At 40.2% G+C, this 24,637-nt stretch overlaps 2 protein-coding genes across 2 annotated transcripts; one reads left to right on the top strand and one right to left on the bottom strand.

Annotated features, from left to right (window-relative positions):
* Window positions 1–411: 411 nt before the first annotated feature.
* On the bottom strand, window positions 412–4,032 carry psmd14 (proteasome 26S subunit, non-ATPase 14). The gene is made up of 11 exons (XM_080884894.1): window positions 3,934–4,032; window positions 3,090–3,152; window positions 2,782–2,853; window positions 2,573–2,692; window positions 2,338–2,408; window positions 1,985–2,135; window positions 1,721–1,828; window positions 1,098–1,172; window positions 889–1,014; window positions 718–780; window positions 412–588 (listed from the first exon to the last, which is right to left on the bottom strand). The coding sequence occupies exons 2-11, from the start codon at window positions 3,135–3,137 to the stop codon at window positions 490–492; spliced, it is 933 nt and encodes a 310-aa protein (XP_080741020.1). The 5' UTR covers window positions 3,138–3,152; window positions 3,934–4,032; the 3' UTR covers window positions 412–489.
* A 3,757-nt stretch (window positions 4,033–7,789) lies between these two features.
* On the top strand, window positions 7,790–24,039 carry rbms1a (RNA binding motif, single stranded interacting protein 1a). Its single transcript, XM_080884283.1, has 14 exons — window positions 7,790–8,351; window positions 10,284–10,423; window positions 12,970–13,028; window positions 13,984–14,075; window positions 15,041–15,198; window positions 15,890–15,969; window positions 16,105–16,205; window positions 16,438–16,487; window positions 16,588–16,678; window positions 18,098–18,148; window positions 18,954–19,055; window positions 19,676–19,744; window positions 20,003–20,077; window positions 22,017–24,039. The coding sequence occupies exons 1-13, from the start codon at window positions 8,301–8,303 to the stop codon at window positions 20,069–20,071; spliced, it is 1,113 nt and encodes a 370-aa protein (XP_080740409.1). The 5' UTR covers window positions 7,790–8,300; the 3' UTR covers window positions 20,072–20,077; window positions 22,017–24,039.
* Window positions 24,040–24,637: the final 598 nt, after the last annotated feature.

The raw sequence follows: 24,637 nt of genomic DNA on the forward strand, positions 1-24,637 counted from the left end.
AGTTGTTTTTACAATCTGTTTTAGAATAACTGATTAATAGACTGCACTGCTTGGTGCAAACAGTCAACCGGACTCCAGTTTCTGACAGATTACATCAGCTATAAAACCTAATCTGACGTTTCTGGTTCTTTCCAATAAATAGTCGGGTATGTTTTTGCTTATTTACAAGTGGGCACTTTTTGCGTCGCGTCATCTGACAGGTTACTGTTCTTATATTTGTAACATTGTATTGGATTAAGCTTTTCCAAGTGCCCTGCGTTAATTAAACTAGATTTCTCCCTGTGGTGTATTTGCTGTGGTTCAACTTCCTCCAGTAACTGTTAACAGTTACTGGAGGAACAGTTAACAGTTAACTGTTAACAGTTACTGTTAACAGTTCACTACAAGTCAGTCCAGACACAAGCACAGGAATTACTGTCATACATACATTTATTTTATATAAAAGAAAACAAGGGTTGTAATATTAACAGTTATACACACACAGCCCAATCACTGGAAAACTACTGTATCCAACATGGCAGCTAGGCACTGAACAATGTTGGATGTCATTAAAACATCTACGTGCTCCTCCAAGTGCCTCTTGGGATCCTGTAGATTAAATAACAAAAAAGTTTTAAAAAGATGAAAAATGTAAACCACAGGGTCAAGATTTTCAGATCCTTTTTGAGAATTCCCTGGTTTCAATAAAGTTTATAATAAATACAAACAAAAATCTACCTGTTTTCCAACATTCTTGATTGCCAGCTGCTCAGGGGTCATTTTGTCCTCTTCTTCAACGGCCTGAGGTGGAAATATGACAGTATGTCAGTATTGTGGAACAGTATGGTAAAAAAAAATAATTAAAAAATTTAAAAAAATTATCTGCTGCTGAATTATTTCAAGTCGCACCTTATTGTAGTTCTTAGCCAGCTCCAACATTTCTTTGACGATGGTCTCATTGTGCTTGCAGTGCTCGCTGTAGTCCTGCAGGGTCAGACCCTCCATCCAGCTCTTCTTATGCAAGTTCAACAGCATCTGAATAAGAAAAGTCATGTGTCATATGTTCTACCACAAATTAACAAAAGTATTAACTCTTTAATAGGTTGTGAGACTCAAACCTTCTGCTCCAGCTCATTTTTCCTGTAATTGATGGTGATGGAGTAGTAGTGTCTGTTGAGTCCGTGAATCAGGGCCTGAAAACACAAGAAACATCAAGTTTAGCATTTTTTTTTCCTTTTTGGATAATGTCAGCAAACATTGCACAAAAAAAATCTCTAACACTGGATTTGTTTTGAATTTTTACAAAAAATCCTCTTTAGATCTTTTACACTGATTTAGTTTCAATACAATGGCTGGAAATGAAGTGTGATGAATGGCAGGGCACACAGCTGTTCCTGTTCTTCACGTCTCTCTGAATGCAACCTTACTAGTGCCAACTGCCTCAGGTATATGCTGTTATGCAACGATTTAACTGCATGTAAATAAAGTTAACTGAATTGTGTTTGTTCATGTTATAACAAGCTGATTGTTGAGGCTAACTGAACACTAACAACAAAACAAACAGCTGGTGTTGTCTGCAAATATTCAAAGAAAACGCTGAACATAATTTTATGGAGAAGCATGAGTGACTATTACTTTGCATATGATGTTCAGAAACTGGAGATAACAATACACGTTGCTACCATCTGTTAGGAGATTTTAAGAAAAAACCCATGTTCTAAGAACACAAACAGCAGGTTACCTGGATTGAAGGCTTGTTCAGATGACCCAGGTTGGATGTGGTTTGTCTTGGTTCATGACCCAACACCATCATGTTGGCATTGATCAATCTGAAGGCATCAATAACAACCTGAAGATGACAGTGGAGGAAAAACCGTTTCACAATTAAACGATCATCATCACTAATTCATTATGAATTCTCACTTAATAACTGATCTTGTGCGCTGCACTTGAAATAATAAGAGGCTGATTAGAGGGTTTCTCCTTGGTACCCACTCATCCCTACCTTCCCTTTGACGCTCTGAATTGGATCAACGACCACTGCGACAGCTCGCTCTGACAGAGCCTCAAAGCTCTGCTGTGTGTTGATATCCACACCAGATAACCAACAACCAAACCCAGGGTGACTGTGGTACCATCCCACCACCATCTCTGGTCTGTTAAACAGCACAGGAAGAGGACAGCAGACATATGTGAATATGATTTTAGAGACATTTAACGTAAATTTTTTCATAAAAACTTTTCATTTTCTCTTCTAAGCCTTCACTTTATGCATCAATTACTAGCTAAGCAGGTATTTGATCAAACTATCCTTTTGAAAATGAGTTTTTATTCATTTTATATAGTCTCAAGTGTTACCTGCCGGTCTGCTTTAGCATGTCCAACATCTTGGCCTGAAACACAGGATCCACTGCTTCGACACTCACACCCTGTGAGGCACAAAATTGTGATTTTGTGAAAAAGTATAAAGTCAACATTAATCATCACAAATTTATTTCAAAATTGGTCATATCATGATACAAACAAGGTGTTTATTATCCAACTGTGCACTCCTTGGTAATCTACAGGAGGAGATTGGGACAAATGAACTTACCGTTCCTGACTGCGGCATGGCAAACACATCAATCACTCGCACTGTGTAGTCATCAACAAATTCTCCCAGCATCAATCCCATGACCTCCATGGGTACACCAGCACGCCCGTGTTTCAACATCTGAGGAATAGCATGAAAAGTCATCGAGATGTTTTTTTTTTTATGGACATCACATATTTACTGCTGATGATGTGGTGCAGAGGTGTTACCTTGAGCAGGGCAAGAGAGGAGATGTACACCTGCTCTGCTGTGTCCACAGCAGGTGCATCTGTTGGGGGGCCCTGAGGAGCAGTGTTTTTTTTATTAGTTCAGGCTTTTGTAAGACAGCAGCAGCTTTTACTAATCACCACATTCCAGGTATCAGTTAGAATTTTAGAGCATACAATGTGCATATGCATTATATTTCTTTCTGTTAATATTTATTTAATGGCAGTAACCATCTGATAAAACCTGCAGCACACAAGCACTCCCCTTTAGCAAGTGTATTTTTTATGTAATGTAGTTATCTTTAGGTTACCTGGCCAAGACCTGGCATTCCACCTCCGAGCCTAAGCAGCCGGTCCATACTGAGATGTGTTAACTGTGAAACAGAAACAAACAAACAAAAAAAAGTTTTGTTAAACTCGTGATCAGGACATGGTTTGTGAAGATACAGAGTTATATGTAATAGTTCCTTCAGTCCACATTTATTCAAAGAAAACTTATAGAGATCAGATTTTACTCTGTTTGGACAATCTCCAAATTAATAAGATCACCCTATACATTATTTAAAATTATATTTAACTGCTAACATTAAAATAAATGTACCTTATGCATATTTTATTTTAATATTTTGGTTATATTTTGTTTTTATGAGATTAGACGTTATGTGTAGTCACAGTGTACGTAGGCCTAACGAGTAAACTCGAGTAGAAAATTCGGACTATTTCTAAGCTCTGTGTGCAGAAAATGAGCTAAACTGCACTTCCAGTAACACAAAAAATTACATTAATTAATCAAATAGCCATATTCCACAGAAAGGCTAATGACAGTTAGCTTCAATGTGCTAATTCACCCATAATCGTCAAACGCAATACGGCAACATCATAAGCCTGATAAAACATTATCGGCTCGTATGTTTTAGTTAATGTATCATTACATGCCTGTGGCTGATGACTATAGTTTTAGCTTGTTTACTGTTTTGAGCTGCTTTTAGCTCAGTTCACGGACACAATTAGCGTGATGCTAGCGCTAGCCTGTTTGTGCTAACTTAGCCTGCACCGTTTAGTACAAGAAAATGATTAACAAATTGTTTACAGTAATCCCCTTTCATCAGATTTAATGACTTCTGTGAGCTGTGTTGAACGTCTGCCTCCACTTACCTGTGTGGTATTCAGAAGAGTTTGTTTTTCTGGTCGTAGCCGAAACAAACCACCCGGCTACAATGAATCAGCCAGAATCGTCTTTTTTCCACAGAGTAACTGTCGCACTAATGACGTATATTGGTGGAGCCCGACTGGCATTTGCAACATTGAGACACTAGAGGGAGCCACAGTTATGCATGTTAAGTCATTTAGGACAACAAATCGATTATGTAAAGAATTCGACAAGAAGGAGAAGAAGGAGAAGAAGAAGAAGAAGAAGAAGAAGAAGAAGAAGAACCAGATTTATATCAAAAGTCTTTATAATTTATTATTTGTATTAACTTTTCTGTTAATCTAACCAGTTGAATTATGGGTACTTATATATCAGCTCTTTCTGTCAATATATACATATTTTGAAGTCATTTACATACCCTCATCATGGACATGACTGTCATGTTAATTTTGGACAACTCGGCCCTTGTGTATGCTGTATAGTTTTCCAGGGAGGAATGATTGTACAGGTTACACATTTAGTGACTCAAGAAACAATAATTGGGTGTACAGGCTTGAATTTATTTTGCATTTTCTCTAAGTCACACAGGGTCAGATATAAACATACACATCAACTTATATTAAAATGTCTATCAACAAGCAGCACCTTGACCAGATGCTTTTGCTAGCCATCAAGTCAACCCAAACTAACAGTAACCAAGTTTGAACTGTCTCACTGTTTTTGATGCTATTTGATTTGAGGTGAAGTGGAAGAATTTGGAGGTAGCCCTTCATTATTATTCTTCCATCCACTTCGTGCAATTTACCACTGACAGCAAAACAGCCCCAGAGTATGACGCTACAACCACCATGCTTAACAGTCAGTCCAATTTTTTTAGTTTGAAAGCCTCACCTTCACTCCTCAGTACCTACATACCTCTTGCCACTGTGACCAAATAGCTTAGTCTTTAGCTAATCTGACTAAAAGGCGTTTTGCTTGCTTTAGGTTTTTTGGAGCAGGGGCTTCTCTCTCTCTCTCAGCCCATGGCCATGTAAAACTAGCTTCGCTGTGGACAGTGATGCTGGTTTTCCAGCAGTTTTCAGTTAATAGAAGGCGTGAGCCTTGGTTTCTGAACATCCTAACCTATTTACTCTCATCTGAGGGCGAAAGTTTCTTTTTCCAGAACTTGCCAAAGTGGCGACACATCCAAATTACTGATGATCCTGGAATCTGCAGCTGTTTACAAATGGCCCAAGAGACCTCCCCAACTTGTGTAACTCTAGAATTCTCTTTCTTAGATCTTCACTGAGATCCTTGGATGTTCCCATTGTTCTAAGTGTTGATCAATCCAGTGAGTGCGGTCAAACAAATCCTTTTTATGTATTTTCTAAATGTAATGAATCTAACCAGTTGCCACCTCTAGCCCTCACATCAGTATCATTTCTATGGAAAACAGAAGTGTATAAAGTAAATAGTATTTTTATATAAAGGCTGAAGACTGCTGTGATGTTTTCATGGTTTCTCCTTTTTCAGCAATCAAGCATTTCATTGCTCCCAAAGGAGCCACAAACGCTGAGCCAAACCACACCATTACTGGAGTTGTGAAAAAGCTTTTCTGTTTGTTTCCTGTATTCTAGCCAGACAGGAGTCAGTTCTACAGAACAACTCGTATGATCTCACCCAGCACCGTTACTAGATACACTGCGATGCTAGATGCGTCAGCTGCCACGCTGATGGCGCCAAGGGGGTATTTCAAATTCCCTTATTCTTTGGTGGATGTGGACAGAGCAGATAATCATCTACATTCCTCAGCCCCTCCCTCTTCAAACCCTCAGACCCCCCCGCTACATCAACACAGTTCAATACACTCAGCAGTCTTAACCAGGATGTGCTTCCTTATGATGGGTTTCTCTGACCTTTGGGATCCAGGGCTAAATTAGTAGGGCGTACATTATTAACTTTGCCTCAAAAGTACATTGTTTCAGGGCTTTCTGCTGGCTTATTTTTTGTTATAGTTTTAATACATACAGTCATTATTCTACCAAAAATGATGAGAGAAGCAATTCTTAAAACATCTGGAGGAATTATTCAGAAAACTGAAACTAAATTCTATGGAACAATCGACCTACTGGATATTTTAATTATTTATAAAGAAGAGCTTTTAAAAGAAATAATTTAAAAAAAAAAGTAGAATGAAAAAATACAGAGATTTGACTCATCTACATTTGAATCTTTTGTGAAACCTCATCTGTCACCAGCACATTGGATGTATTGGATTTATTAATCAAACATGGCCTAACTTCATAAAAACAAGTGTACAAACACATTTATGAAAACAAATGGTGCAGCTGACTGTTCAGATAGGAATCATTGGACTTTTCAAGTCACATCAGAAGTGGCTTGTAACTCAAAACCAGCATGAAACCTTAATCCTACCAGCAGAGGAAATAAGGAAGAGAAATTTGATGCTTTAAGAGCTTCCCTGCACCCTGATGGGATTTGGATTTAGAGCTGCTTTATAAATCTCCAGCAGGACTTGCAGCAGGATGACTACTAGAGGAAGGCACTGCTTTGAGCCTTTAAACATTTGTATGTGAATGCAAAATGAGTGTAATTAGATCAAAGTAAAAAAGGTAAAATGGGTGCTCTAAAAGTTAGAACCAACAAATCCACAACACACATCTACACGTGTGTGGTCTCTGATACCATTTCCTCCTTTTTACATGTGTGAAAACCTCTTGGTAATGGTTCAGCTTGGGCCCAGGTTTGTATGCCATCATTTTCCTATTATCCCTTCATAATAATAATAATAATAATAATAATATTAATAATAATAATAATAACGATGCTAAAAATATAGCAGTTTCCTTCTTTAGAACCCCCCCCCCCCAAAAAAAGAGCATCATACCGTTTTTTTTATGTGTTTATTAATTATTATTATTATTATTATTATTATTTATTCCTTTTCTGTAGCAGCTTGTTTCTTTTCTACACTGAAATCTCCTGCATCGTTTGCACAGGTGAAAAACTCAAACTTAGTCCTGAAAAGATTCTGATGACCTGCACACTGCTGTGGACTCGTTTTCTTTCACAATTAAGGCAATGCACTGTGGTAAATGTAGTCATTTTGCGGTACTGTACTTACTATTTATGTCAAACTAGGCTACCATGACTGTAAATTGACCAATGTTTTGCTGTGTGGATCTGAAGTTTATTTGTCCAATAAATAAAAGATTTCTTTACTCAAAATTTCAGATTTTTGTACAGATAGTTTGGTTTTGTTTGGTTGTTTTTTAGAATAAAATTATCGCCCTTAAAGGTAGGAGACGGGGGACGGGACTTTTAAAGCGCTTGGTCTTTAAATAAAGTCTTCAATACACAGTGAAGCCGCTGATGAGAATCTAGAAAGGTACAATTCCTGTTTTCCCATCATTCAGTGAAGTGGTTAGTGTTAAAACGCACTTTTACGAAGGGTCCATGAACTCATCAATCTTGTAAAGCCGTTAAATTAAAAAAAAGTATTTCTTCTTCTGACTCATAATTATGTGATATGAAGTACACGAAGCCTTCCAGAAAACATCAATAGCATGTTTTTGTGTGTTTTGAATTCAATATTTGCTCTGTGTTCTTGCCTCCGTCCCACATTGTGCGGTTTACAGGGAAACTGTGACCTCGTCTCGGGGCCGGTGGCGACTGCTTATATATCACTGCATCCTGACTTCTGTGACATGTACTAGCCTATGTTGGACGGGGTGTGTGTGTCGGGGGGAGGTGGGGGGGAGGGTACAAAGAGGAAGAGGGTGTGTGTGTGTGTACAACTCTGTGTGTGTGGTTTCAGGAGGTGGGGGTGAAGAATGCTTGGTATGTGCGGACGACGACAACATGAAAGGCGGCGAGGGTTGAGCCCAAACTGATTGTGCTTCCCAAAATCAAACCCAAACCCGCTTTGTGTCTGAATTTCGACCGAGCCTCAGACACCACACGTCCGTTTATCGCAATAAGCAAGCGTCCGCTGCGAGTTTTTAGGTGGCGGCAACGCAGTTTATTTGATGTCAAACACCCTGCAGAGGCGGAGATGGTTTAGTCTGTAGTAGGTGGGACTGCCGAGCGGTCTGCAGCAGGACGTCGTAGATCAATGAACCGGACCGGAGGGCTGGTCCATCGCCTGGTGTGCATCTGACTGTATAGATGTAACAGTGTACCTATGCGGGACCGAGGGTTCTTTTTTAAAGTGTCCAGCAGCCGTTCATGATGCGGATGTTATAAAGCGACTGGGTATTTGATAGGCTCCCGAACCCCGCTCGGATTTCGTCTCTATAGTGGCTCTCATCGGTGCGATTTTTTTCCCTTTTTTCTGGGGGGGAGGAAGTAAAATCCATCTATAATCTCCAGGATGATCTTTGCAAACACGGGCAACCCGCCGAAGACAGCCAATCGTAAGCAGGTAGGCCAAAGACACACACATACACACATTGGGTTTAACCCCTTTCTTCCTACTTTTTTTTTTTAAATCACACTTTGAGGGGAGAAAATGGGGTGAATAATAGCACATGACATTGGAAAGCCATTTCAGGATTTACATGCGTTCACGCCACATTCTGGTAATAATTAAACCCCGTTTGGAAAACAGATCATCTGCTCTCAGCACTTGTCAAAAGGGGAAACCTAATAAGATGAAGATATTAAATAAAATAAAGATAAAATCCGAGCCGATCTGTAGCTGTACAACCGATACTTTAATTATTACGTCCGTATAACCTTGCTGGCCAACTCTGGTCAATGTGCATGACGGTTGTAGTCCATTTTATAGGTTAATGCATTCTGGTTGGATCCAGAGAGGGAGAGAGAGAGAGCTGGGATGAATGTCAGTGTGCTGGCTGAACTATGCAGCCTGCCTGCCTGCATTCTTCTTTTTGACCTCTCAGGTGAAGAGAAAAGGCTGGTCTGAATGAAGGCCGTGCCCCTGTGCTTTTCCATCTGAAGATGGAAGATGGAAGGAGAGAGGCGGCGGGTGTTTAACCTCTGCCGCTGACGGAAATGTGAACCCTGCTTCAGATAAGGTGGAGCGAGGGTTCAATTTTCTTGTAATATATATTCATCGGAAGGTACTGCACGTTACTTTGAGGACGGGGATGTGAATCCGATCTCCTATGAATCCCTTCAGGGGAAGAATGAGTCTTCAGTGTAGGTGTTTAATCAGCTATAAGAGGGCCCTGCGAGTAAAATATACCATAGCTGCCCTCTAATGGAGAAGCTTTGATGGGCTTTTTTTTTTTTAGCTTTAAGTTAAGCTTTGTAATTGCACACCAACAAAAGTGTAAGGCCTCTACTTGAACACATAAGAGACCTAACAGATGTTCCTGTGGCAGGAATCAGGTCTTCACGTGTGAAAGAATAATACCTGCTATGAACATTTAGCCATAGTTGGCCTTGTTTGGCCCATGTGCACAGTTTTGGCTCCTAAAATGTGGATTGTATTTCGGTTATGGACAGATGGTGTTATTTTGCCACGCTTTGTCTTTGATCTGAACTGGAGAGGGTTGCGGTGGCTGGTGGGGGGATTTTAATGAATGAGTAAAGGGAAGGAAATGCTTTGCAGGGCAGTGGTGTGGTTTGGTGTGCAAGTAAGAAAAAAAAATGGAAGTGTCTGTCTGATGTCAGACCCAAAGGCCCACCTATAAGAATGCAAAAGAATGCACAGGAAATTTGTCTTTTTACAGCTAAGGGGTTAAAGGGCAAACCTTTTGCTCAGTTTAAGAAAAGGTAGAGAATTCAAGGAGTTCCTCTGTGACCCTAAGTCAGATAAGCGAGTTAAGAACACGCATGGATCGATGGAAATATGGAAATGTACAAAATTATTATAAGAACATATTCAAGATGTAGGAAAGCTGCTTTTAGGCTCCTGTCCCTTTAAATAATTTAATTTGTTTGACTGCTTAATTTTAGGTACCTCTATGCACAACTGGGTAGTTAATTAGTAACATTTGTTAATATTTGTTGAGTTTTCTGTGATCGGCATCACTGCAAACTCACCAAATGTTTAGCATGCCTTATTCTTTAAAATGAATGTGAGTGGCATACAAGCAAATAACCTAAAAGCAGCTCAAAGTTGGCCAATCCTTGAGTCCTTCTTCTGCTACCACCGGACCTGTTGTGGTCTCAGGTGTGTCTCGCTGTAGAAAACCAACTGAAATGCAGCTCTTTAGCGAGCAGTGCTTATTGATGTTAGACGAGTACTGCATGGACTAGTGCAGACAGCGTTTTCCCTGTGTGTTTGTCACACTGATGAAATGTTCTTGTGATCACGCTTGACCTGAGTTTAAATTAGATTATCCAGCTCCCGTACATTTCCTAACAGTGTGTTTCCTGTGTGCAGTCCTACCCCATGACTCCGTCCAGTCCCAGCAGCAACAGCAGCAGCAGCACAGGCCTGGAGCAGCTCAGCAAAACTAACCTTTACATCCGTGGCCTGCCTCCTGCCACGACAGACCTGGACCTGATCAAACTCTGTCACCAGTGAGTTCGTGCTCATATACGCGTATGGCTGTGCAAACGAATGTTTTGTCACTTATTGTACTTTGCAAATGAAAGGGGTTGAATAGTAGCTCTAAAAAAGGACAGCAATTTTTAAAAAATACATTTTAATTGAAAGAATATATGACAAATTCAGGCTCAGATAATGGCCCAGAAAAGGCAAAATATAAGTAGTTTGCGCTAAAATAACTCACAAAATTGAAAATTATTTCTTAATTTTTTTATGTAAGGGATTTGTTATGGTACACGAGCAGCACTTCAGTGGTTCACCAGGTTGATAAGCCCCACACACTGGGAATCACTGATCCACAGGTTACTGAAGTCCTGCTATTGACCCATGAGTGTTTTCGCCATGATCGTCCTGCTGTTTAAATTTGCAGCATTAATTTGATCTTTTGTTCAGTGTAATCAGAAACTAGCAATTGTGACCATAAATGTATCAGGAACATGTAAACCGAGGTCCCAGTCCAGGGGTTTCTATCCAGCCCAAATTTATTTTGGAACCACAAGAGTCGCCCCCTGCTGGCTGTTAAAGACAATCCAAAGTAATTCCACCTTAGATTCACTTTTCAGCTAGCTCCATTGTTCAAGAGCTGTCCTCTTTATTGGACATCAAAAGGGAAAAAAATTATATTCCCCAACCATTTCGTAAGTAGTTGCTTTCTTGTACTACAAGAAAAACCCTTTAGCAATTGCTTTGGTCACTAGCAGTAGCTTGTCTGCAAACACTCTTATTACCTACTAGCCAAGTAGTAAACCCTGAAAAAGTGCTGCACAAACTGGAAAAGAATAATGTTCGTCTAGCTAAGACATTTTAAAAGGCGCATTTTTCACAGTTCTACTGCCATTTTTAGAATAGTTGGCCAGTGTTGGTAGACAAGCTAGCTGGGTTCATGCAGACTACAGGCGACTGCAGCATTCTGCTAGCAACCAAAAACCATCACAACAAAGGTTTTGCCTATCGGTCAGGGAATCCATTTTTCCCAAGAAATGGATGGTTGTCAGATGGTCGCAGACTGGTCTTTAGGCCTGTGTATCTGGGGTTTTATTCACTTAACTTTAAATTGTCAGCATGATTGTCACGCGTCCAAAAATGGCAGATAAGTTGGTATCTCATGGCTGCAAAATCTCAATACTTTCTATGGTCAGGGTCAGCTTGTCTTAGGACAGAGGACAGAAAATAGAAAGCTACCATTTGTACCAGCACAGCATGAAATTGTTACATTTAAGGTTTTTAAATCTAATTAGTAAGAATTTAAGAGTGGACATGAGACATATTTTGTTCTTTTGGGCAGAATATATATTTATTTTCAATTCATCACATTGTAGTAAGCTAAGCAGATTAACAGATAGCGTTAGCCATCAAACACCACCTGTGTTGTGTGGACTCCTGCTTTGATATTACGGCTTTTACAATCTTCAGTTTTTGAAGCCAGAGGTGACCATATTTGGACAGGATGATTGGATTCTTGCTACTCAGTGCTTGGTGACAGGAATATTTCATTCACCATATATTCAGCACACTTCTTAAAACGTTGGATAGTAATTAGTTTAAGTAAAGCCTAGCAGTCTGCCTGTTATTGCATAATTTTAAGTGTGAATGCAATATAAAGAGGTGAGTTATGATTTCTTGTTATTATTTTGTGTATAACTGGTTTCCTACACAATAAGAAGAGACCTTTCCTGAATATGCTAAATAAATAGCATAAGTGGTTTAATAGTTACTGGAATTAAAGTAAAATATTACACTCTTAAAAATAAAAGCCTGTTTGCTGTTTGATGCCAAAAAATCAATGCAGACATGCAAAAACCATGCTGGTTTAACCGTAGTGTCCACATAAAAGGTGCCAACCACCATAAAGAAACATATAGAAAAGTCACAGCTCATCTTTGGTATGCAAAGCAGATTGCAAAACTCTCATTCAACTGGTGAGAATGCCTTGTACGTGCTGATAGTACAGATGCCAGTCTAAGTGGTTAATGTGGTGGGTTGCCATAATTAGTGCTGTTTTGTCCAATCTTTTTCCTTCTGATTCACAAGCAAATGGAAAAGGACGTCCACTCATGTAACCCGCAGCAGCAACAGCAGCTGTTTGTGTCATGTTTGCTTGTGTTTTGTTCGTGTTCCCAGTGGTGTTTGGCAGCACAAAGCAGAAATGAAAGTGCTTTTCATAGCAACAAGGTCTGAATGGTGATGTAAGCTAGGCATTCAGTGTGTATGGTGTGCGGGTAGAGAAGCTCACAGTTTGTGTCAGAGTTCAACTTGAGTGGAAAGTCAGAGATAAAGCAAAGCCTGAAACATGTAAACTGAAACCAGTTACACATTGTGTGGTTTAATCGTCCTGTGAACTGTTCTTTTCTTTAACCTCACTGTCAAGTTGAATGAAGGCTCTCCATGTAGAGATTTCTCTGGAAACAAATCCAGAGAAATCTGGATCTGGAAATCTTAAATAATACACAATGAGAACAGTCTCAGCTGTTGATTCATCGTTGTCTTTAACGGTAGTCTACATCTTTTGTGCACACAGGTATGGAAAGATTCAGTCTGCAAAGGCAATCCTGGACAAGACAACCAACAAGTGTAAAGGTCAGTGAGATCAATAAGTTCTAGCTGCCAAAATATACTAGCAGTTCAACTTTAAATTAAGTACAGAGAGCCACCTAACACGTGACCTGAAAGCCAACTGTGAATACGCCCAGTTTATAATTTTGTCACACAACGTGTGCTGTTGGTTTGCTTCACAGGTGAAAGTGTAGATTGATTGGTAAAATCTTCATTGCATTTTAACACTATGAAGACAGAAGTGTGATAAGTATCACAGAGGTTTCACCAAGTCTCCGCAAATAGATTTAACAGATTTTTACACTTTATGGAAATAAATGGAAAACAGTGCATAATGGCTGGCTGTATAATAAGAAAGCAGATGGTAAGATTCGATGCACTGTTTAAAAAAATACGGAAAAACTTTCTTCATTTTAAAATGCAGAACATACTGTACTGCATTTTTACAGATCTTTTTCACACTGTTGGAATGTTCTAGAAAATGGTGAAAAGGCATGCATAGAATGTGGGTGAGACATAGATACCGGTTTAAAGGAATAGTACAGCATTTTGATTTCAATACTACAGAAAGGTGGCTGAAAACCAAAGGTTTTGCCCAGATAAACAGGATACAATGCATTAATTATATCCTGCTCATTCTGAAGAGGTCCTGGTAGACGGTTATCTTTTTATCTTTCAACAAAGCCAAGTATAGTTTTTAGTGTTTATTCTTAGCCGAGCTTACCCGCTCAAGGATCTTAGTGTTATCGAGCTTCTGGTCTAACTCTGGGGAAGGAAATGAATAAGCAGACTTCCCAAAGCAATTCCTTTAAAAGATTTCCCACACATCTCAATTACAAGATTTCTTTTATGAGTCTTTCACGTATAAAATATGTTGTTATATTTACGAGAATAAGCAATTTTTATATATATATATATCTCAGTAAGTGATGTTATCACTTACTGACTGCTGATGTAAATACTATTCCGCAAACTCCAGGTTACGGCTTTGTGGACTTTGACAGCCCAGCGGCTGCTTTAAAAGCAGTCCATGCTCTGAAAACCAGCGGCATACAGGCCCAGATGGCCAAGGTGAGTTTGGTACATGCACATGTGCATGTCTGTGCATATTTGTTATGCTTGCGAACATCTCTTTGGGGTTGTGCTTTTTTTCTTCCTTTGTTTTTTAATGCGTGCACGCTTGTGTCCACTGTGTGTTGGGGAATGACATTAGACCGGTCACATGACCTCAGCTGACAAGCTGTTCTTCCCGTGACCCCATTTACTTTCACTGTAGAAACCAGATGTCACATCTCTCTCTGCCAAATAACCTGTCAGTGCAACACATTACCCACTCTCCTTTATACACTATACAGAATTTTACCAGGAACTTTACTGCTATTGGGTATTTGCAGTTGCTATTTATACATAGTGATATCTGCAGCAGTGCTCTGTTATAGCAGCACTTTAAGCGTTGAGGCATTCTCGAGCCTCTGTGGCCAATTGAAAGTAAAGCACACAAGGATATTTTTGCATAATATCTGTGATTTCTCTCATAGTGGGCTAATGTCTTCCAGTCCTTTCCCTTTCACATGCATGCTGCGTGTGATTGAATTCACGGGTTAGAATTCACTGGTGTGCGGTGGCTCACTGGAGACCTGCATGTAGCTGCTTTGTTTGGAGCAAACATGGCTGAACGCAGTTTGTGTGTTGCAGTAGCTAGGCTACGCCGCTCTCCTGCTGTTTCTAGGGAAGACTGTGGAGGCGCTGAGCTGCTGCACAGTGCGGATGAAGTGTGTAACACTGTGTGTGTGTGTGTCTGTGTGTGCAGGAGAGCTTGTTTAACCAAATGTTCCTCTAGCCATTAACCACACTTTAGCTGATCTGCGCCCAGGCAAGTTTCATGCAGAGAATTTATTTTTTTTGTGTCATGCATTCATTTGTCAGTAGAGAAATGGCACAACACAGCCTTTGTGAGTGTTGATTTCATTTTATCGTGACATGATGCTAAAGCATTCAGTGCATTTCTTCTTTTCTGTCTCCTTCAACACGAGCAGCAGCAGGAACAGGACCCCACAAATCTGTACATTTCCAACTTGCCTCTGTCTGTGGATGAGAAAGAGCTGGAGAACATGCTGCAGCCCTTTGGTCAGGTCGTCTCCACGCGGATCCTACGAGACTACAGCGGCAACAGCCGAGGTGTGGGCTTTGCCAGGTCTGTCACAAGAGACTCACAGAAAGAACATTCTTTTCTTTTTTTTTCCTGTTTGATCGGTATTAAAGGAGGTGCAACATAAACCTTCAGCAAACCTATGATGATAAATTGTGTTATGAAGTAGCAGTGGCACTGTGCAGCTCCTGTCCTAGCACAGCAATCTGTAACCTGCCTTCCTTTATTAGACATAGAATTAACAGTGCATTAGTTACTGTTACCGTTTGCTTTTGAAATTGTGTAATACAATAGCTCACTTGAGGTACCATTGTATTGCAATGTAGAGCAAACAAGCCTGTGTTCTGCCCTCAGACTTATTAAATAGAGTCAGTTTTGGCTCATTGTCTGTGTAAGACATGCTTTTGCATAACACTGCTGTCAGTAACAGCAAACACGAAGCATACAGGCTGTGTTTGTGTTGTCTGTGTTCCTCCAGAATCTGGCGTTACAGTGCAAAACCCAAAGCAGTCATCGATAACTGGACATATAACCCTATACTGCCTCCTGTTTCACTTCACATATCTATGCCGGTTGTTGGCTATAAACCCTACAGAATGTAAATGGTCACAAAAATGAGAATCCGAGTTATTCCAGTCATGCCAGCATCACTGCGTTAAAGAAGATTGCACTTTAGATGATCTCTGTGTCACTTGATGATGAGTCTTTGTTGTTGTTTCATCCTCTCCTCCATCAGGATGGACACAACAGAGCAGTGCAATGCAGTCATCTCCCACTTCAATGGGAAGTTTATCAAGACGGCTTCTGGAGCTCTGGGTAGGGAAGAGTTTCCCCTTTCTGGATACTTTCCCACAGATGAAAACCGCAGAGGCGGTGATTAATAATTGTTGAGTGATTGTTAACATGTCAGGGTTTTTGTTTTTGTTTTTTTTCCACATCCCTCCTCCCCAGCACCCTCTCAGCCCTTGCTGTGTAAGTTTGCTGACAGTCAAAGGAAGAAACATGCTCATGGCGGATTTGTTCCCAACGGACAGACAGCGGATCTCAGATTAGTACGTAATGTCATCTATCTTGCATGTATGCCACCTCGTTTTTATTACTGAGAATCAATCTTCTTCTAACAAGTCTATCAAGAATATTGTATGGGTCTGTTGAGCCATACCGTTGAAATGAAAAGGTAATTTCACCAATTATGGTTTCATGGTGTTTTACTGTTACGCTAAAGTAGTAAGAACTAATAATTCAGTTATGTAATTCTACCTTTTTGATGGTTTTGTCATTTAGGGGGCAATGACTCTCACTTATGACCCCTCCTCAGCAGCTATACAGAACGGGTAAGTTGCACTCTGGTTATAACAGTTCATGCCCTCATTTTACACTTTACTAGCCTCATAATTCCCAAGCTTTGTTGTAAAATACTGTCTTGTTTCCTAGGTACTATGCTTCTCCTTATCCAGTCACCAACAGGATAATGACTGTGCAGCCCACAATGGCTCCCTACATGTCTCCAGTCTCTGCTTACCAGGTACTGCACAATATCCCTTTAATGGGCCAAGAAAACCCTTTCTAAGAGCTGAACCGCTTTCTCGATACTTGTCCGCTCCTCTGTATTCCACATTTGAGGTTACAGTGTGTGGGCTGGTGGATCCTTTTGCTTGTATATGCAACTTACACTGGCAGCCTAGTCACTGTGTACCCCACCTCTTGCTCAATGCTTGCCGGGATAGGCTCCACCCCTCCAACCCCCACATCCTAAATCAGTTAAGATAGATGGATGAATGTAATTTTCCTGGGCTGCCTCAGATGTTGGAAGCTCCATGTGGTTTTGCATTTTTTTTAATGTGTGAACAGAGCTCATGTTATCTGACAGTAAGCTTAGGAGTTCGCTGGAACAAACTCATCATTTGAGCAGGCACAGTCATCATCTCTGAGTCAAGGTTTCTCTGAATTCTCACGTCTTCCTTCCTGTTGCCAAAGAGTTTTAATGAATGACATTCTGTGTGGAAAATACCTCAAACCACTGAAAAGGTCTGTCACTTGCACAGGAGGGATAAATTAAAGTTTTGATTTGAGTTTATTTTTTTTCACCAGCCGTCTGCCAGATGGTCGCAGATAAATTCACTTCAGAGTTTTAAGAGCTGTGTAGTAGATACTCGGATCACGTGAGGAGTTAATCACGAACTCCAATAGATTCTTAACCTGTTTCCAAGAAAGCAATGCCTTTACATTTGCAACACTATGATCTTCTACTGCCAGAGCTTTCCTGTATATTGCCCATACCAAATTTAAATGATAACTGTTTAACATCTAACAGGCTTACATTTACAGTTAAACGAGGAAGGCAGCTGATTACAACAACAAATCAGCTTAAGCTTATAAAAAACTGTAAAAAAGGGTTTTCGGGAAAAGACCAGTTGAGCAGAAGTAGGGTGGACCTCACCCAGGCTGTTAGTAAGGCATATGAACTCCTTAATGGAGATGATTAGGCTCAGTACTGAAGGCAGAACTGGAGTTATGAAGCCACTGGTGTGCTTAGTGCCACGCAAGAGAAGCAACCAGGCTTTTACTTAAAAAGATGATGGCTTTGGATATTACTGGGGCTCTTATGTCTGAGCAGGAGTGTGCTGTCTTTATGATGATAGATGGCGTTTATGCTGATTCGCCTGTGGCTTGTGATTCAGACTGTTAGAATCATTCAATTTCTATCCTAGTATGCATCCTAGTTTCTTTGTCATATATATTAATTCTTAAATGGCCAAAGGTTCAAATGATCCATTACTTTTGAACTGTAAATTGTGCAGAGCTACTCTTATACAGTCCACAAATAAAACTACTGAGGTGGAGATGAGATAAATTGTTTTGCATTTGTAAATGGGCGACACGTTTTGCTGCTTTCATCCTCTTTCTTTGCATCTGTCTCTCATTCTGCCTCTCTCGTCATTAGGTGCAGAGTCATTCTTGGGTGGCACATCAACCATACATCATGCAACACCCGGTAAGGCAGCTGCAGCCACAGCTTTATAAACTGCGTCGTGTTCTGTGCACAGGAAATGGGTGTGTGGTGCCACTGCAGCTAAACTTCTGAGCTCATAGCCGCTCACAGTGTCACTTTATTCCCCCTGTTCTGCTGATGCAGACAAGTCCAGCTACAAAACTTCCCCAAACACATGAGAAGGCCAGAGGCTGAGACAAGTTCTGGGAAATAGCCGCTGCATGCTTTAAGTGTGTGTTGGACTGCGTATGAAAGAGAAATGGAACAACTAAAGAGGCTTCCAGCCACTGCCCTCCCCCCCCTTCTCCCGCTTTCTGGATCCAGCAGGAAATGCCTGAAGCAGAGACAGTCTTGTGACTCTTTGACTCTTCCAACAGATGGTTTCCAGTGGAACAAGTGTCTCTGCTGATCTGCCCCCTCCCCCATTTTTTTTTTTTTTTTTGTTAGGAAATGGTCCGTTCCCTGAGGGCATCATGTTTAAAGCAATACTCCATCTGAAAACTGGCTAGAGCTGGCAACACCACACCTTCTGCATAATTTACTAGCATAGAAGACAATGTTCTGAATGTGCAGCGTTTTCTTTCGACCTGAAACTACTACACCGTCACAGTTAGTGTTACGGATGTGTTTCGAAAGCCTGTCCTTTTCCCCAGCTCGCTGGCCTGTGCTGACCCGTATATATGTCAGAGAGTAACACTTGTTATTTTTGTACCAATCACTGCCTTTCCTGTGTGGTGTTGCTGTTTTTATCTAAATGACTTGACTCATGTGACGTGTGCCACAAAACTGAGCCACTTTGTGTTTTCAGGCCTCTGTGATGTCGCCCTCTGTGGATCCCTCCATGTCACTGCACCCAACAGCCATGATGACTCAGCAGATGGGCCAGCTGTCATTGGGAAACACTGGAGCGGTGAGTGGAATTCTGGGATATCTTCCATCTCTCATGCACACACACACACAGCACTAATCAAATGAAATCTGTGCTACCATTAAACAGCACACTAGAGGCAATTATGATTATGATTGCAACACTGTGCACAGATATCTGTGAATTGGCAAGATGAAATCTTTATTTTTGGTTATTACCAGCTGTAGTATAGCTGGCAATTGCACCTTGTGAGTGTGTGTGGTGTGTGTGTGTCATTATTGCAAATAAGGTCATGTTAATTTTTTTTAAAAGGGCCTTTGGCACACTTTTATTATTGAGCCTGAGCCAGAAGACACTTTTTTTTTTTTTTTTTTTTTTTTTGCACTTTAAGGAAGTTAAATTCATTCATACGTGACAGATGTTTTTGGTTCTTATAACTGCATCTGCATGTCCCCAGATGCAGTTATAAGAACATAACACGAGCTTCTAACTGCTACAGTTACAGGAGGTTTTTTGTCAACCAAACTTTGACATTCTCCTGTGGATCAACGTTGTCATCCTGAAAATGCTGTGCACATAAAGTTGAGTTGCCTAACTGTCTTTCATGCATCTCCATAGGTAATATACTATTAAATTATTTCCATTTTTTTCTTATCTTTCAGTATATTCCAGCAAACCCAGGTGTCCAGGGAGCTTACATGCCTCAGTATCCCGCCATGCAGGCAGCACCGGTAGGTTTATTCTATCTTTATCATATTCAACTTTTCATTTAAAATGTTCAGCTTCTGCCTTAACGGTGTCGTACGTCTTAAAACAATAAACCGCTTAAACAAAATTGCAACAGCCAGTCCAGTGGTCTGTCCTTCAAAAGGGCCTGGATTGTTTTTGAGGTGCTTGTCCTCTAAAGCTATCAATTATCTCAATGCACACACAGCGAGGATGGTTATTATCAGATTCTAAATGAGAGATGCTGATGTTTTGCTTTTCAGGAAAATGGCACGCCGCAGCAAGTGGATTCCTCCAACAACTCGTCCCCTTACAGTCAACTCAGCAAGTAGATGCAGGTATGCTTTGGTTTCCCAACGTAAATCTCAACAACATGAGTGTTTACTTCAGCAGCTTCACTGACACGTAACAGTCAAGTGGACATCCTAATAAAGCCCCGGGACGAATTTCTGTAATGATACAAAACTTTTGAGGAGAAACCTTTGTGCGAATGCAAAGTACTGTAAATGTTTATATATGCTACTCTGTTACAGTTGTCTCTTTTATTAAGTTAAGAGTTGGGCCTCACTCGGCTGCCTGAGTGCACACATAAAACCTGAGCAAAGGCATGTTGAGTCAAGCCCTACTGACTTATTTGCCACAAGATCAAAAACATACTGAAAATGTAGATTACAGACTCGTGGGAATGTATATGTCTGAGTTCAAATCGTTAATTTAGTCGGTTGTGATTGTTATGTCTGCTATGCTCCATTTAACCTTTGACTGTTGTGTTTGTGCGACCCTATGGTTTAGCTAGCAATGGGCCACCCTGAACGACGAGACTTCTGTAGTGATTAATTGCACCCGGATGTTCAGGATTGTTGTTCAAATCTCAAGTGTGTTTATAGATATACACCGGCCACTTCATTAGTTATACCTTGCCTGTACCAGGTTGGACCCCCTTGTGTCTTCAGAGCAGCCTTGAGTCTTTGCGGCACAGATTCAACAGGTTGCTGGAAACATCCCTCTGAGTTTTTGGTTCCATATTAACATGATAGCATCACAGCCAGTTTCTTCACTTTTGTCATATTCACATGGAAATAAGTTGACTGCGGATTGCATTTGAGTACAGTCAATTTATTTATGTTATTGGCCAATTACCGTATTTTTCGGACCATAAGGCGCACTGTTGATGAACGGGTCTGTTTTCATTAATAAGGCACACTGGATTATAAAGCGCATTAAGCGAAACAAAATCAGATAAGTCAAACTTTACTCAAATCATTCTTCTTGCTTCCTCCACTTCCGTACCACTGATTCATTAATGTTGAATTCACTCACAGCTGCTCTATTCTCATGTTGTTGCAGTATATTAATGACTAACCTCTTATTGTGGATGGATTATCTCAGTTGTTCTCCTGACTGAAGTTTGGTCCATTTACAGCAACCTGCAATGCGATTGCATTTGTCCCTAACCATCGGGAACCCTCACGTTAACTTTTATAGAGTGGAAAAAGTTAGCATTCATCCTCCAGCTTCACTGTGCTAATGTTATGCTAACATAGCTGTGTTGCTATCGATCACGTAGCACATCATTGTATACCAGCTAGCCCAACTTCAGTAACCCTGCAAAAGTCACTGCTGTGTAGTTTTCTGTCTTCATTTATGTTGGAAGTGATAGCAGAGCTGTACGTTTTAATTCTTTCAGCAATCTCTCAGTCAGAACATGCTATATCATGTTTAGGTAGAAACTAGCGAGCTAACTTCCTGCTAATTTCTAACTCCATTAAATTTAATAAATTCTGGTTTTATGGATGCCTGGATGTTAAACTTAATTGTTACACCCGGTAAAGCAGAAACGCTGATCATGTTATTAAAGATGATAGAATTTAGAGGGTTTTTAACTCGAAGCGAACGGAGTTTTGGACCCAGATTACTCCGCAAGGCTCCTGACTACGGGAGCCGTAATGCTCTGACAATCCGGTGCAGCTTCGTAGCTTACCAAGGTCGTACTAAAACATTTTTTGACAGATTTTTGAGCACCGTGTACCACATAAAATTGGTTCGAGGTCAGTAAGCACAACCAGAATTCATACATAAGGCGCACCGGATTATAAGGTGCACTGTCGATTTTTGCGAAAATTAAAGGATTTTAAGTGTGCCTTATAGTGCGGAAAATACGGTAGATATTTGCGTTAAGGAGCAGCTGACCTGTAGCAGTTGAGTGTATTTTTGTGGCCCCTGTTTAGTAAAAAAATCAAGTTTTATATCCCTGTTTCTGCTTTCTTTGTCTTTCAGGCCACATTCCTGTTTTGTGAGCCAGTTGGCAGGTGGGAAGTTGCTGATGACATCACAGGAATAACAGTCTCTGTCTGCTGATTGGACCAGAAACATGAACTTTTTTTTTTTTTTTTGCACAGCCCCAACATTTGTAGTTGAAAATGAGGACAGTGTAAACAGACTCAAGCAGCCAGCGAGTCAAAGTGGGGGAAAAGGAGAAAAAAAAAAAAAAGAAAAACCAAGATTTATTTTGATAAAAAAAAAATACAAAATGCTGTTCTTGTTTTCCTCTTTTTCAAGGATTCTCAAACACTTGCCAGATGACCCCCGTACCTCCCTCCATCCCCACCTGTGCCCATTCACCCTCACCTTCCCCATTCAAGTACGATGTGGTAATAAATGCATGAGATGGAGATATCACTCCCTCCCTCCTTATCCCATCAAGGTTTCTATGATTTGATAGTTCCTTTATTTGTGGTATATGGACAAAACCCTTGCAGACCTCGTTTGCACAGAATTTTGAAGTTTTAAAATAACTTCACTTTGGTTTTCGACTTTGCCACAGCTCAGAAAACTGCACTCGACAGTTGATACGAGTGACCATTTCATTAGGAATTTACTATTGGAAAAGGTGCCTTCCTTACGTGATATCGAACATTCTCCAACCTTGTTTCATCAAAACTTGATCAGGTGTCACATTTCTTATCGGACTGAGCAAAACGGTGTGTGTGGAATCACGAGGCTTCCCATTGAGCGTTGCGCTATCTAGTCGTCTGGTAGCAATAAAGAAAACGAGAGTCCCGCGGCAATACTGAGAAATGAGAACGGTGACAAACTCAGAGCAAGGGAAATCCTTATATTCTTCTTTCCTTTTTTACAAAAATAAATAAATAAATAAACAAAACGACAACAAATTCATGACATGATTTGAAACGAGAGCCGTACTTTTATGAAATTGCATGTATCTCACCCAGGCGGCATCGTTTTTGGGAGGGTTTTTGTTTCTCTTGTGGTCACTTTGACCCGTAATCTACCTCATGGTTCTGCTAGCGTCCGCTGGGGTGGTGGGGTTTGCAGGTAAAGCCCCTTTTCACCAGGGTGGACAAAAGGGGAACAGAAGCCACGCTCAGGAGCTGGCTAAACAGGACTTCTAACATTTTTCTCCCACATGCAGCATTACACTTTCTGATCTTCAAAAAGGCAACATTGTGCTTTATTTTTTATTTTCCATCCGTATTTGTCATTGCTTCTGTTCCGGGTTTTCTTTTTCTAGACATTACGAGTGCTTTTCAGGTGCGATGCTCCCCCTTTTCGAAAGCAAGACAAATGCCGGCTTCTCTGTAAAGTAGATGGCTTAGTGTGTGCTTGAAACATATGAAATGCAGGCAACAGGAATTTGCTGCATTCTTCTGCCTCTGACTTCTATTTTCCCTCTTCAAAATTAATATTACGATTTTGGTTACTCTCCATTTAACAATGTAGATCTCAAACTATTTGGGTGAGTGGGGAAAAACCCCAAATCTTGCCTTGCCTTGTGCAAAACAAAATATATGCAACAATCATGGATGGAATACTTAAAAAATAAAATAAAAACTGCGGTATTTCATTAATATTAGATGGATGGTGAAATCACACGGCTGATGTGTTTCTTAAGAATGCGATGTGTAAATTATATACGTTCAGGGCCAAAAGTGAACAGTTTTATTGTGTTCTTAGCTTTTCTTCTTGACATTTACGATGTATTACCTCTACACCACTCTGAGACAAGAGAAATGGTAAAAGATGTATGGTCACCGTCCATCTGCCCACAATCAATAGTAAGCATTAAATGCTCAATGTAGAAAAATACAGCCAGGCCTTACCTGAGTGTACTTTCCCTTACTGAATATTTGTTGCTGGAAAAAAAAAATGGAAAAATGGAAAAAAAAGAGAGAAAAAACATCATTGCTTTCACCTACCACCTTCTGCTGATACTCAAGTTTCCCCTTGCTCTTTCCTTGGAACAAAACCAGTGCTGAATAAAATGCTCTTTTCTTTTTCAGACGTGACTCCGATCTCTTTAATTTAATTGACTGACAGACTATATGCATTAGTTCATGTCTCTGTACTGTACTGTACTTTGGGGCTAGCTAACTGGACTTTTTAGGTATGTTACACTCACAAGGATTCCTTAATTGCCACATTTGAGTTACTGACGAGCACTGTGCTTGATAAGTAAATAGATTATCATAATAAATATAAATTGGTACAATATAATGCCTTGGGACCAGAATCAGCCTGGGAAAAACTTGGATGGCTTTGGGGAAAAAAAAGTTGGAGGGCATAAATTCTGGAGTTTTATCTGTATTTTTATAGGTTTTATAGCTTTTCTTGCTGATAAATAGCTTCCCCGCAGCCATCATACCACACAGCTAAATGTAGTTAAGTAATAGATAAAGAATTAAATGACAGAAAAGTACTTGTTCTTCATTTTATACTATAGAAATTTAGCTTAAAGAAAAAAAGGAAATACTTTATCAATCAGCAAAAACTTTTCCGTTTTATAAAAGTGAGCTACCAGAACCATTTCCTCTAGTTTTACACATTTATCATGTAGAAAAACTGAGACGTGCTGTTGAGATTGCACTTCTTACTACATA

This window comes from Rhamphochromis sp. 'chilingali', assembly GCF_963969265.1.
Source record: "Rhamphochromis sp. 'chilingali' genome assembly, chromosome: 6".
NCBI classification, from domain to species: domain Eukaryota; kingdom Metazoa; phylum Chordata; class Actinopteri; order Cichliformes; family Cichlidae; genus Rhamphochromis; species Rhamphochromis sp. 'chilingali'.

Excerpts from the sequence above, each read along its gene's own strand:
- rbms1a (XM_080884283.1), top strand. The coding sequence starts at position 8,301 with ATGATCTTTGCAAACACGGGCAACCCGCCGAAGACAGCCAATCGTAAG. Across the intron at positions 15,199-15,889 it reads CGAGGTGTGGGCTTTGCCAG|GATGGACACAACAGAGCAGT; the intron begins GTCTGTCACAAG and ends CTCCTCCATCAG. Across the intron at positions 16,206-16,437 it reads AGACAGCGGATCTCAGATTA|GGGGCAATGACTCTCACTTA; the intron begins GTACGTAATGTC and ends TTTGTCATTTAG.
- psmd14 (XM_080884894.1), bottom strand. The coding sequence starts at position 3,137 with ATGGACCGGCTGCTTAGGCTCGGAGGTGGAATGCCAGGTCTTGGCCAG. Across the intron at positions 2,136-2,337 it reads ATGCTAAAGCAGACCGGCAG|ACCAGAGATGGTGGTGGGAT; the intron begins GTAACACTTGAG and ends GCTGTTTAACAG. Across the intron at positions 1,173-1,720 it reads TGAACAAGCCTTCAATCCAG|GCCCTGATTCACGGACTCAA; the intron begins GTAACCTGCTGT and ends TTGTGTTTTCAG.